Here is a 13385-nt window from a genome sequence, read left to right as displayed (position 1 = left end):
TGATTTAGATATTTAAGTCAATTGGGAGTGTATCCAAAACAGTTTATGTAGCAAAATTTGAACTTAAATATGAATAGCTAAATCACAAAATTAACATTTAACTAAACAATAATTAATAATATTTATGGTCAAGTATGAAACTTCTCGTCCATTAGGCTACACTGAATTTACACCATCAGATTTGTTCACTATGACTATCTACTATTTCTGTTCACTAAGAATTTAATACACCATTAAGCTTTAGCAAAATAACAAGTAGTTACAACCAGTACATTAATATAACTAAATATATTCTGCATTGCTAGAGTTATTACTGTATGCTTTAGTTACACTTAAAAACTACAAGTCTATATAACTCATTTAAAAATGGCTTCAATTAAATTTATCACCCATGTGATAAGCTATCCTAGCTATGTTCACATTTCATACAGATTATCAGTAACTAACTTTTCTTGTACGCTTGCATAAAGGAAAGCAAACATGAAATGTTCTGAATTAGTTATTTATTTTATGTTCTTATTATTCATTCACAAGACAACTTCAAAATTATAAACGATAAAAAGGGAAACCATGCATTTCAGTAAAAACAAAATAAAGTACAACCTTGTTTATTCAGATTTCTTTTATCCTGATCATCAGGTTATCCGGACCGGTTTTAAAGAATGGAAGTTCAATATTTTTAGGATTAAACTGGTTTTTGTTCAATTTATGGCATAATTTGGTTTTATGTTAACACATATTTGACATTCAGAATAATAAGAAATAAGCAATGTTGTAGAAATTTAAATTTGAAAGATGTAAATGATTAGCTTCAGACTGGCAGTAGCATCGATGTGATAAAATTGTATCCGCACCTTGTTCTTCAACTGTAAAAGAGGACAGGAAAAAACAATACTGTTAATGAAGAACCCGAAGTTTGTCAATACTCACTCTGATGCCATGGCACAGCTAGCCTGGGTAATGGTTTATTCTGAGTGAAGTCCTTGCGGATATTGGGGCCATGAAATGTATAGACGATTGTTACTTTCATAAGCAGTGTACCAAAGTTTCACAAATAAGATTGACTACGATTTTAGAAAATAATTAGTTAGGTTTTTTATTTGTTATTTTATTAGTTTTCTCAATAATTAATATTAATACAATGATAAATTGTTCTCTTTTACTGTTATAATTGTAACAAATAAATTCCCATTATCTTAAATCTATTGTGTTTTTACTGTATTTCTGGTTTATCCTGATATTTGTTTACCCTGATCAATTCCAATTCTAATCAATCCAAATAAATAAGATTGTACTTTATAATTTAATTAGCGATTTTATTCTAATTGTAGTTACGAAGATTGTAACTAATTTTAAACTGAATATTTTACCTCAAACAAAGGAGACCACTATGTTATTTGAAATAATAATTCAAATATTAGTAAAAAAAATTAACATATCTCTAGTTGTAAGAATATGCCATTTATAGAACATTCTGTTGTTTTAAAAATGATGAAAAAGGAATGAACCGCTACAATCAGCTAACATTAGTCTACGAATGATGTCCAAAAAGAAACTCTTACATTGAATATCAGCCAATGGCTTGGAATCAGAATGTTCCTGAGTGTACTCAGGATTGTGTATTGCAGTGGAAGTGTGCAGACTAAGCTGCTTCAAACATATCAGGGGTATAATACCGTGTGGATAATTCCATTACATGCACAATTGCCATAACTACTGAGTGCACATCCTCTGGGATGAGTAGAAGTAATCCTAACAGAATTTTGTCGGCACAAACTTTTCAAAATGCGCAAAACGAATATGGATAAATATATATGTTTATGAAAAATACTTTATGTACTGTTATATACTTATATCTGACCTTTAAAATATCAAAATCTAAGCACTGTTATTTATAAAATATGTGTTATAATAGAAATCACTTTTTGTTTTCTATTGCTTCACAATATTGATTTGTGTTTAGTGATGGATTATAACTCCAGTATACTAAACACAAAAACTCCAGTATAAATGCAAAACAATTGGAACTTACAGCAACTTAGTGAAGGGTTTGTAGATAGAATAATACAAATATTAGATTTTCAAAATTCAATACTTCACAATTGCAAAGCACATCATTTTCCACAACTTTCACCAAACTCTCTTGCATGAAACCATTATATGGAAGATGTACTATCATAAGTTTTGTGCCAGGTGATTTCTAACAAACTTGAAAGAAATCAACAAAAGCAATCTATGGCTTCAATGCTAAATGGTCTATTATACAAATAATGAGGATGCCTCTCTTACCACAACTGGAAATGTCAATTGTAAGACAAAAAGGTAGTTAGTTCATGAACAAAGACACATATATACAAGTAACTTAGACAATTTTTACAAATATCCTGTCAGCTAGTAATGAACTTCTCAGGAAGCAAATTACTACAAAAACATATTTGATAAACTAATACACAGTTATAATAAAGTGACTCAATTTGAATGGTAATAGTAATAAAAACATTTCAAGAGTGTGTCCTTCAAATTTTCTGCATCTACAGTATTTGTGTACTTTTTATTTCTGTTTCATCAAAATATGAGCTACTTTCTGGACAACCTTCGTATTTACTACCTGGTATTAACACTTATAATTCATGATTCTCTTCTTGCTCCAGTTTTTTGTTGTAAGCAGCCAAAGTTTTCTCAATAGTAGTCTCTGAGTATTTGCACTGTTCTGCACCACATGTACATTTGAACAATTTAGATTTTATTGTCCAAAATTTTTCACCATAGTCAAATCTAAAACAGAAGATTAAACAGGATTAATAACAATTTAACAATAATGCATCGTAAAGATTTAAAAAGGCTAACAACATCTCTTATCCTATTTACTCTTCAATGCAGGGATTTTCACTAACTTGCCTATTGCCATTCATGGGAGGTATTCAGCCTACTGTCACTGATATTGTGAGTCAGCTACCTGGTCATTGTTATTTTCCATTTTTGAGGTTACTTTTTAAATATAGTAAAAAATAACTACCAAAAATCATAGACCTACCGATTAAATAACTGTAGATTCATAACGTATCACATAATACAAAATTAAAACAAAATTTTCAAAAAGGTTAGGTCCAGTAAACTAGGACCACTGAACTAGGACACTCTTGTAATGCACATCTTTCCACTTATTGCTCCTTCAAACTCTTACTATAATCTGTATTAACTAAATCAGTAGTATTTTAATACTGTGTGATGAACCAGACTCTCTGAAGAAAACACCAGTCAAACACCTGAAGAACTCACTCAAAAGTTGGTTTCTCCAGCGACCCTTCTACACTATTCAAGAGTTTATAAACTGGAAATCAATTGCATCATGAAATGATATTTTAAATTTTCTGTTCTGTATGTCCATTATTGTATTGATAAAAATTCTAAACTCAACGTTTATGAATAAAGAATATTGTCTATTGTCTAAAATATAAACCTGATTAATGAGTTTAAAAGTAGTCAGAGAAGCTAAGGAGTTGAAAATCACTTTGGTCACCCAAATAAGTTCACCACACAGGATATCATTGAAAAAGTTTTACAATAGCCTATATTGATGAAATAACGCAGAATAGTGCTAAAGATAGCTAATTTCTTAAATATCTTAACTAAATTAATGGATTTCATAGCTTTGTGTTCAATGGATACAACAATTGCTGATAACCAAACACAGATCCAAAAAAAAACAACTTTTAAACACAGAATATAAGCTAGGATTGTTTAGGCACAACCCAAAGAAATTTTTTAGCAAATTCAAAACCATCCATCGATGAAACTTAGACCCATAACTACACTTCAGACACCATAAAACAATTGAAACAACGAACAAAAGTGGTTAAAGTGAACTCAAAAAGTTGAGCACTATTTCGTGGACTGGAAAAGTTGTAGCCACTGTTCTTGGGATTCTCAAGGTATAGTCATGAAAAGCCAAAAGGTTAAATGGAACTATATTTGTTCTCTATTAATAAAATCCTCCTCTATTGTGGGCAGTTTATAAACAACCAAAAATGGTTATACTTATATGTGTTTAATGGTATAGTTAGGACTAATCAGCGTATTCTCTCCTTTATTTATTTAATGTCTGGGTTTTTTACTATTTATTCATCACTGACATACTTAAACTCGGTATTCATTAACCTCCCCATACACTGCTACCTGCCAGATCAAAGAGTTTAGTTCAAAGTTCTCTATTATTTCAGACAACTGTACACAATTCCAGACCAATCATTAAACAGACGTAATTCAAAACTGTAGCATTCGTCATCAATAAAGATTTGTAAAGAAATAAACATTGATCAAGATCTTTATGTAGTCTTGTTGAGTGCTGATAAATGCAAAAATTCAACAATGACTATGAGTAAAACTGTTAAATTTAAGTGGTTAAAGTTTAGGACAAAAGTTTTTTACATAGACAGATGGTGTTTTATTGAGCTATGTTTACATTAGGAAGGTAAAACCTTACATTGAGAAACAAAAGTCTATTTTTTATTTCTGTAAATGTTGAAGAAAAACTTATCACAACAATTTAATTGCCTTGCTACTGGCAGCAATTATCTCCAAAATCTGTATTACAATTTACTACTTGCAATACACAAAGGTAAATATAATTGTACACAATTAAATTAATTTACTTTCATTTTTTAAACCAATTTAAAAATATAAATCAAAAGAAATAATTTTCATATGTTATATAACCATACATTTTTTGTATTTTATTTTTGTCATCTAAAAATGACATTAAATCTTAAAAATTAAAAGAAAGAGCTTGAAACTCCAAAAAATCAAAATTGTTTAGTTAACCTAAATGTAAAATATAAAAACCCATTGAAGTACTACAGAAAACATTATTCTCCAACTTATTGATACAAATGTCTTGTTCCCCTACATCTCCATTTGAGAAAGCCTCACACTTAGTTCCCTTCAGACACATTTTTAACATTTATAAAAAGCTCAAATAATACTTGCATTGGAGGTCTGGTCTGGAAATGTGTGGTGGCTCCTTAAACACACTAAATTTCATCTCACATTGAATACAAATTATGCAATGGAACTTATATTATTGTGTTCAGTTTTTGGATACTTGTACTACCCCAAGCTTTTGAATACTTATAAACATAAAATAATAATCTAATACAACACGTTTACCAAACTGAAAATAATGACCTACTTTAACTACGCTACATTACAGCCATTAACCGTATATATATATATATAGATTAAATTTGTATAAATAGCCTTATTTAATTTCAATAAACATTGAATCACAAAAAGTACTTGCTCCGCCGGGACTCGAACCCAGATCTCTCACTTGCCGGGTGAATGTGCTACCATTACACCACAGAGCGCTTACTTTTTACGATTCAATTATTTTGTATTTGGCCGTATCTGTCATATATGCCTTTAAATAAGCAAACTAACATATGATCGGAAGACCAAAAACCTGTCAAATGACTTTTATTTACATTAAATTTGTATAAATGCCAATAGCCTTATTTAATTTCAATAAATTTATATATATATATATATATATATATATATCCTCCAAGCAGATAATACACTCTTTTGATTCAGTTACTACTGAATTATCTATTGACAATTTACCCCAGTTCCTCGCTGGCCTGTATGTCTTGGTTAGCAAAGAACGCAATGCGTGGAAAGTGGAGGTCTTGATGATCGATAAAGACACGCACTGGTAATAAGTTGGGCATGCAACTGTGGTTGATGAAACGGGCAATGTTCCCATACCGTCGGGCATCTATGCAGTAAGTTTCACCGTCCTGGGAACAATCACAGGTACTCAAGAAAAATATTTTTGGTTGTGGAATAAGGAGGAAAATATCATTGACAAAAACAGAAAAAGAAAAACAGTACATCTACAGAATGAAATAAATTATAAGAGAAAACAGGATGTATATTTTAAAATAGTCAAGATTATCAACTTAAGGAAGCTACAGACAATTTGAGTTATAGGATAAAAGATAACAAGTTATACTATCATGCATTTATAAGAAATAAAACTTCAAATTTCAAATTCAACTTGCTTCACAATTATATTAATTATGACATCTCCATACACTAATATAAAATTTGAACTGTATTTATTGTATATGCATCGATTTTTCAAATATTGTTTTATATTGAGGAGAATTTATTATAATCAACCTAATGTGTACCCAATCACAATTGAAAAATATAGAAATAGTTCATCAGTTGGTTTTAAAAATCGAGACCGAAATAAATATATATTTATACATAATATATATAAAAAAGGGTATACACAAAAGGGTAACATAACCTTCTGTGGGTGATAGTACTCATCATGTCAAACAAAAATGTTATATAAACATAGGTTGAAAAAATGTCTTGTTTAGCTACTAGCCGCCATTTTGTATTTGTTTTCAAAAATTAATATTACTAGAACTAGTATATTTGCACATATGTAGTAATACATAAGACAAACTTTTTTAGTAGTGGTTTGATTTACTTTATTATTAACAAAGTGGCACCTGTTGAAAATATTTAAAGTCAAATAAAAAAACAAACCAGTATAGGTATAAAAATGCACAAGATACAAACTATTTAGGGATTATTATAACAATTCCAACGGTACCTTTTTCAACGAAATCTGTCAAGGCATAAGCGAGCATTACTTTTATAACAATTCCAACGGTACCTTTTTGAACAAAATCCGTTAAGGCATAAGCGAGCACGACTACTTTAAATGTAACTTTGAACCAATTGGATAAAAAATAAGAAAAGTTAGGGGCAAATAACTAGAACGATGCGTGGGACATGAGATTTGAGTGAAATCCCGCCGCCCAGAGAGGGCAGGCAGGTCTCGTGCGCACCGCCACTCAGGCACAGCGCACATCAAATAGCACTGGCGTCAAAGGGTTAAGTAATAATAAACCACTTTCTTACTGTATTCCTAGTTTGACTCAGATTATAATAGGAATGGAGTTAACAATAAAAAATTACAAAGGGTTTAAGGGGTTGAATGGATGGTTAGTGATAGTAAAATTTTAAATATTAGTGACCATTAAAATGTTAATAATACCAATAAATAAATATTGTTATCATCCAGAATAATAATTACATCTTTATTTCAAAAGATACAACAAAAATTATTTAATAATTCAACATACCCGATTGTCCAGATCAAACAAGTATGAGTCATCCTCACGAGTATCAGCTTCACAATCCGATATGATCTCTCCAATATATCTGTAAAAAGGGATTAAATCGATTATAAAACTTAAAAAAAAATTTTTTTTTACTCAAATATCACATACAATTCAAACTGCTACCAAATCCAAGAATGTATTTTTAAAACAAGCGTAATACATACTCGCACACATAAGTGCCTTTAGGTATGAGTCTGAGAGTACGAACACCCCAACCCTTATTGCCTTTGGTACGGAACAGCTGGAATCGAGCTGTGATGCCGTGCTGTACAACACGGTTCTTGCAAGTCAAACGGTTACAGCTACAAGCCTGGTTACACTCAAACAACATTGGTGGATCTGTAAACAACAATACACTGTTAAAATACATCTTATACTAGAGAAAACTGTTTCAAATTTTGAACACACGATTAATAGTATTTAGACAATTTAAAATTCTACGAATCAAAACACATACTATGTTACAAAAACAGAAATATGCAAGAATTTATATTTTAAGGTAAGTCGAGATTTGCCACAAATTTAGGTTATCAATTAATCTCTCATAAAATTTATAATAGAGTTCCTATCTTAGCTTCCACTGTTTCAGTACATTTCAGTTATATACATAAATGTTTGTCTTAGCTCTTAACCCTTAAAGCGCCGAAGAAAATTAGGTATCAGATCAATTATTGGCATGCATTTAGTGATTTAAAAAATTCTGTTTTTTGTCAATATTTATTTTCTATTTATTGAAAGAAGAAATATAAAAAATTTTTTTAACAATAAAGGTTAACTGGTTTTACACATTGATACACCATATACGTGGATGTGCCTTGGTCATTATATATCTGCATGTTGTCTTATAACGTAAAACAAAACGACCATAAAAAATAGCACATGTTTTTATTGAATTTTCACAGGATATACAATGTAATTTACTTCCAGACATTATAAATCAATACATTTATGCATTCCTACATATTCACAACATTTTTGTAAATTATAATTTGCACAATAAACTAAAATAGGACAATAGAGTTATCCTGTAAACCTCGTTTTGCACAATTCTAATAATACAGATATACCTGTATGCCGCGCTTTAAGGGTTAATTAGCAAAACAATATTAATCCCAAGCTCTAATCTTATTAAAGTAACTGCTATCTCCTGTGGACTTCTCACGTTATTACTACACTAAATTAATATACACTAAAAATTTTCCTAACATTAAAATGAAATTTTATACAAATTTATGTTAAAGACTTAACCCTTCCCACGCAGAATTTATCTATCAATTTTGACTCATAACGCGTAATTAACTTTAAATTTTTTTTTACATTTTACCAACTCTAATTTTTTTTAGTTAGTGGTGGTTATTAGGAATAAAAAATAATACAGTATCACAAAATAATCAAACCCCTTTATTTTTTAACAAATTTTCAAATTTTACTAAAAATTTAAAAAAAAAACCTTTTTACTTGAACTTCTAAAAATATTTTCAATAAGGTAAAATTAATATTTTTTACAAGACACTAATGCTAAATACAACAGGAACACGAACAGTAAATCAGGAAATATGGCAAAACACCGTTAAACACTAAAATATGCCGTACCAGGATATATCCGTTTACCGCGTAATGGTTCGCCGCAGACTGAGATGAGGCTAAATCACGCCACGAGGGACAAAGCCACGCCCTCCCACCACTGCGACGCGCCAATGAGGTTCAAACATCTGCTTTTCGGAACAAGTATTCAACACTCCCTTGAACTCTAGCGGATTCCACAGCAACTACAATTTATTAAATAGCACAAAATAGACTTTGAAGGATATATCCGTTTACCGCGTTTCGGTCAAAATTAGGCGTAACGGATATATCCGTTTGCCGCCGTGTGGGAAGGATTAAGTATCAACAGTTTTCAAAAAATTGTTTTTCATAACTTCTAAATGTGATTCATAAACTTTTAACCATTTTCAAGTAATGTTCATAAAAGGGGAAATTTTCCTTCCTTCATTAAGCAGTAATATTAGGAAAAACAACAAACTGACCATTATATTTTACTTTACTGCTGTCAAAATATGTATTGCTAAATACACATTAGAAGTAGATTTGAGTTTATTTCCTGGTTGATCAGGAAACACCCGTTAGTCTTAATAGCTGTTTGCTCTTATCAATGTTTGGCTTCCTATGTAGCTAGTTATACTACATTATTTGTTTGTTATGTTATTATTTTTTACTTTTAGATTGTTTCATATATTATTTCTAGTTATAATAATAGTGATTCTTGAAAAATGAAATTAATTAAAACATTGCTAATACATAAAAAAATTGTGAAAGTATCAATGAAACTTTGTTTTTATTCCATTTTTTTTTTATTTAATATATGTATACTTTAAATTAAAAGTTTGAAAAACTATGGATTCTCTTTACCAGTTGTGACCTAAGTAAAATGTTACACCAAGTAATAATTTATTTTGGTTTCTTCTGATTGTTAATCAAGGACAAGAAATTCATTAAATTGATTTTTCAAGTTCATACCAAAACAAACCATTTCTAATGAATAATATTGTCTAAAAGTGTTGTAAAACCCTTACTTTGGTATACAGAAACATGGACAAAATAAAATAAACAACTGTCTATCCTTACTTCAGTTTAAAATATGTCAAACCTGTTTTGTTATTTAGGTTTGTTTACTAATAAGAGGATTAATTCTTTAATAAAAAATATTCAAAATATACTTCAAAATAAAAATTTTACTTTGTATTATACTATATCTCCTTTGGCGAAATACAAAATAAACTAAAAACAATGCCAGTCTTCCAGAAGTAAGAATGTTTTCCACAATAAACAAGTGAAATACACAGTTTTATCTCAAATTTGTAATGGACTTGGAAAAGCAATAATTCTCACATATTTGAATCATAAAAAAGTTAAAATTTAGATATAAAAATTTGATGGTTTACTCTTACAAAGGGGTATAATCAAAACTTTCTAAATGAGACATTAAAACTAGTCACACCTCTTACCTGCAAAATTAAATTCTGGTAAGAGCTTTCCTTCATCGTCGTACCAACAACGAATACTGATCTTGCCACACATGCAGCCTCCACTCACGCACATGTCACGGCACTTGCACGACTGTAATGGTAAAATCTCTCATTAAATCTTGATTGTTATGTATTGATTGTCAACTAGTTATCTAACTCACTTAAGACATGATTAATGAGTTTTAAGCTAAATATTTTAAAATTGTTTATATAACGGGAATTATTTCTCATAATAGAAAAGTAGCAATGATTTTTACAATTATAAAAAACATGAAATACAATACCTGGAGAGAAGTGATAGTTCTGTCAATATTAATATTGGAAGTAAAGCAGTTTTCGGTGACATATACGAAGTCTTGGGGCTCAGTTTCATCATCTACTGAGTTTATACATTGCACAGGATTAGCTTCATAACCCCTGGTTATGTCACTGAAAAATAAATTAGGATTATAGGTTCAAACCACAATAGTATAAATGATTCTGTAAAGTATTCCAAAATTATACATATATATGTTTAGGTGAGAGTTTAAATGAGTGCTTGTTTGTAATCAGGTTGGACATTATGTTTTTGTCAACCCTTCTTAACAACAATGGAGCAAGCTCAGAACCTGATTACACTATCTCCATTAACATATTCTTATTCGCTAAGACCTCGGTAGTATTAAGACCATCACTGTTGACATCATTAAAAGGACCTTCCAATATTGAATATGATCAGTTTTAAAGTGTTGTAGTCCCATGTTAGCTGTGTCATTTTGCTCCGAATCGGTGTTTAAATAATGTTCAAACTTCCCAATTCCCACGTCGATGTGTCCTATGCTGTGGAAATTGTATGTAGTGTTGTTGGAAGTATACTGAGTGTTAGTGAAAGTACACGTTATATGTCACTAGGCCTACGCCTGTATTCATCTCAGGTTTTAAATAGGTTAAATGATAGTGCAAATTAAATATCACTGTATTAAAGGCTCTGATAAATATGGTTATTTATATCAGGATAAAGTTCACAAATGTTCACTGGGTTCTCATCAATCACTTTGATTTTAATAAATTTTGAAATGTAATATTCTCTGAGCTAACGCTTATTTTCTTTACTTACCACACTTCTTCGCAGATGGGATAGTCAATCATATTAAAACAAAGCAAATCACTTTGATACGTTAATTTATTTTGATGTGATACAAACAACTAATTGTACTCACTTTGCTTTGTTGTTAATTTATTCACTAAAAACAATATCCCATCGCCTGGTTATAACTTTTAATACACTATTGCACAATTCCGTATTGCATCACTGTCAGGTGGATCTACACGAGTACACGTCCTCCCTGCTTCAGCTCTCGAAACAGAAGAAAGATTCTCGGGCCAAAACCTTGCGTACTGTCTCAAACAATGCTCAACCCCTCTCCCGTTCAAATCAGCGTCTTCACGATTGAATATAATTTAATTCTTTTCTCATAATTATCAAATTTTATCTTGTTCACTATAATTGATCAATTGAAGTCTTTCTATTTTCTTTAACTATTTTTCTATCGCTTTTTATTTAAACTTTTGCGACATGTGCTTTCTGATGTCCATCAATATGCAAGTCATTTTATACCACAATTGGCTTTTTTGCGTAATTTTATTTGGTACCTTTAGTAAAAACAAATTTTGGTTATGTTTAGCTCAGTTTAATTTTTTTTAATTTGTTCCTGTATAAAGTTTAACATATTTCCCCATTATTAATTAAATAAATCTCAATTCCAATAACATGTGATTTACTTGCGTCACGGTCTGCTAATTTCCCGCGAATATTTAAATGTCGTAATTTGACCTGTTACAATATACAGGGTCTGAATAATAAGTAACCGGACTGACTTCAGGAAATTTTTTTATTGGCAAAAATATGTACAATTTTTCTTTAGAAATCTTCAAAGTAGTCCCCATTGGAGTCGATAACACGCTGATACCGTATTTTCCAATCCCTGAACGCTCCCTGGAAGTCGGCAACCTCGATGTTGTCTAGAGCTCTCATCGTAGCACGTTGAACGTTTTCCAGAGTCCCGAACCGCGTCCCCTTAAGGTGTCTCTTGATCTTGGGGAACAGAAAGAAGTCTGGTGGTGCCATATCCGGGCTGTAAGGAGGCTGTGGCAACGTTGCCCTCGACTGTTTTTGCCAACTGTTCGGTGACGAGCAAGCAGGTGGTGCATTGTCGTGATGGAGAATCCACGAATCGGCAATCTCCGGACGGACCTCGGTGAACCCGGGCGGTTAGTCGACGGAGCACCTCTCTGTAGGTACTGGCCGTTTACAGTTTGACCGGGTGGCACAAACTCTTTGTGAACAATGCCTTTCACGTCAAAGAAAGCAATAAGCATCGACTTTCACCTTCGATTTGCTCATTGCGCGCTTTTTTTGGTCGTGGTGACGCCGGTGTGTGCCACTCCAAACTCTGCCGCTTCGTCTCAGGATCGTATTCAAAAACCCACGTCTCGTCTCCTGTAATAACGTGGTTGAAAAACACTGGTTCGGTTTGCAGTCCGATCAAGGATTTCCGAAGCGACAGCAAACACGACGCTTCTTTTGCTCATCAGTCAGGTGATTGGGTACCAGCTTCGCGCAGATCTTCCTCATACCCAGATCGTTCTTAATAATGTTTTGAACGGTCATCTTATCAATTCCGACCTCATCTGCGATAGCCCGAATGCTCAGACGATGATCAACTGTTCAACACATCACGCACTTTTTAACACATTTGTGTCCGTGTGGACTCGTTGATGGAGGACCGACGCGCTGTTTGTCATGGACGTCATCGCGGCCCTCCCGGAAATTTTTTTGCCACTGAAACACCTGAGTTCTGGACAGAGCATCCTCACCGTAAGCCTCTTGAATCATTTTGAAGAGTTTCCGTGGCCGTTTTTCCCTTGAGTTTGACACAAAATTTAATGCTAAAACGTTGCTCCGATCGTACTCTCCATTTTCACTCCGACGGGGTAACTGAACATGCACTCCGCTCTCCCTTTCACTAGACCCCCCACCACCACTACAGCACCAGATACCGGTTAGCAGACGCTTTGACGGAGCGGGGCAGGCTCAGTCCGGTTACTTATTATACAGACCCTGTATAAGTTCTTCCAACAAAGTACCCACTTTCATACAGGCTTTTACAGAATT

General features: G+C 32.1%; 1 protein-coding gene across 1 annotated transcript; it reads right to left on the bottom strand.

The window, feature by feature from the left end:
• Window positions 1–1998: 1998 nt before the first annotated feature.
• LOC124373523 (histone-lysine N-methyltransferase EHMT2-like) lies at window positions 1999–13106 on the bottom strand. The gene is made up of 7 exons (XM_046831883.1): window positions 12955–13106; window positions 10516–10660; window positions 10211–10322; window positions 7370–7544; window positions 7167–7245; window positions 5623–5798; window positions 1999–2775 (listed from the first exon to the last, which is right to left on the bottom strand). Exons 1-7 carry the CDS (start codon window positions 13104–13106, stop codon window positions 2622–2624), a joined length of 993 nt encoding a protein of 330 aa, XP_046687839.1. The 3' UTR covers window positions 1999–2621.
• Between the last annotated feature and the right edge of the window lie 279 nt (window positions 13107–13385).

This window comes from Homalodisca vitripennis, unplaced genomic scaffold, assembly GCF_021130785.1.
Source record: "Homalodisca vitripennis isolate AUS2020 unplaced genomic scaffold, UT_GWSS_2.1 ScUCBcl_5813;HRSCAF=12723, whole genome shotgun sequence".
In the NCBI taxonomy this organism is placed as follows: Eukaryota; Metazoa; Arthropoda; class Insecta; order Hemiptera; family Cicadellidae; genus Homalodisca; species Homalodisca vitripennis.
The sequence above is the reverse complement of the archived record's forward strand: the minus strand, read 5'-3'. Positions and strand labels throughout refer to the sequence as shown.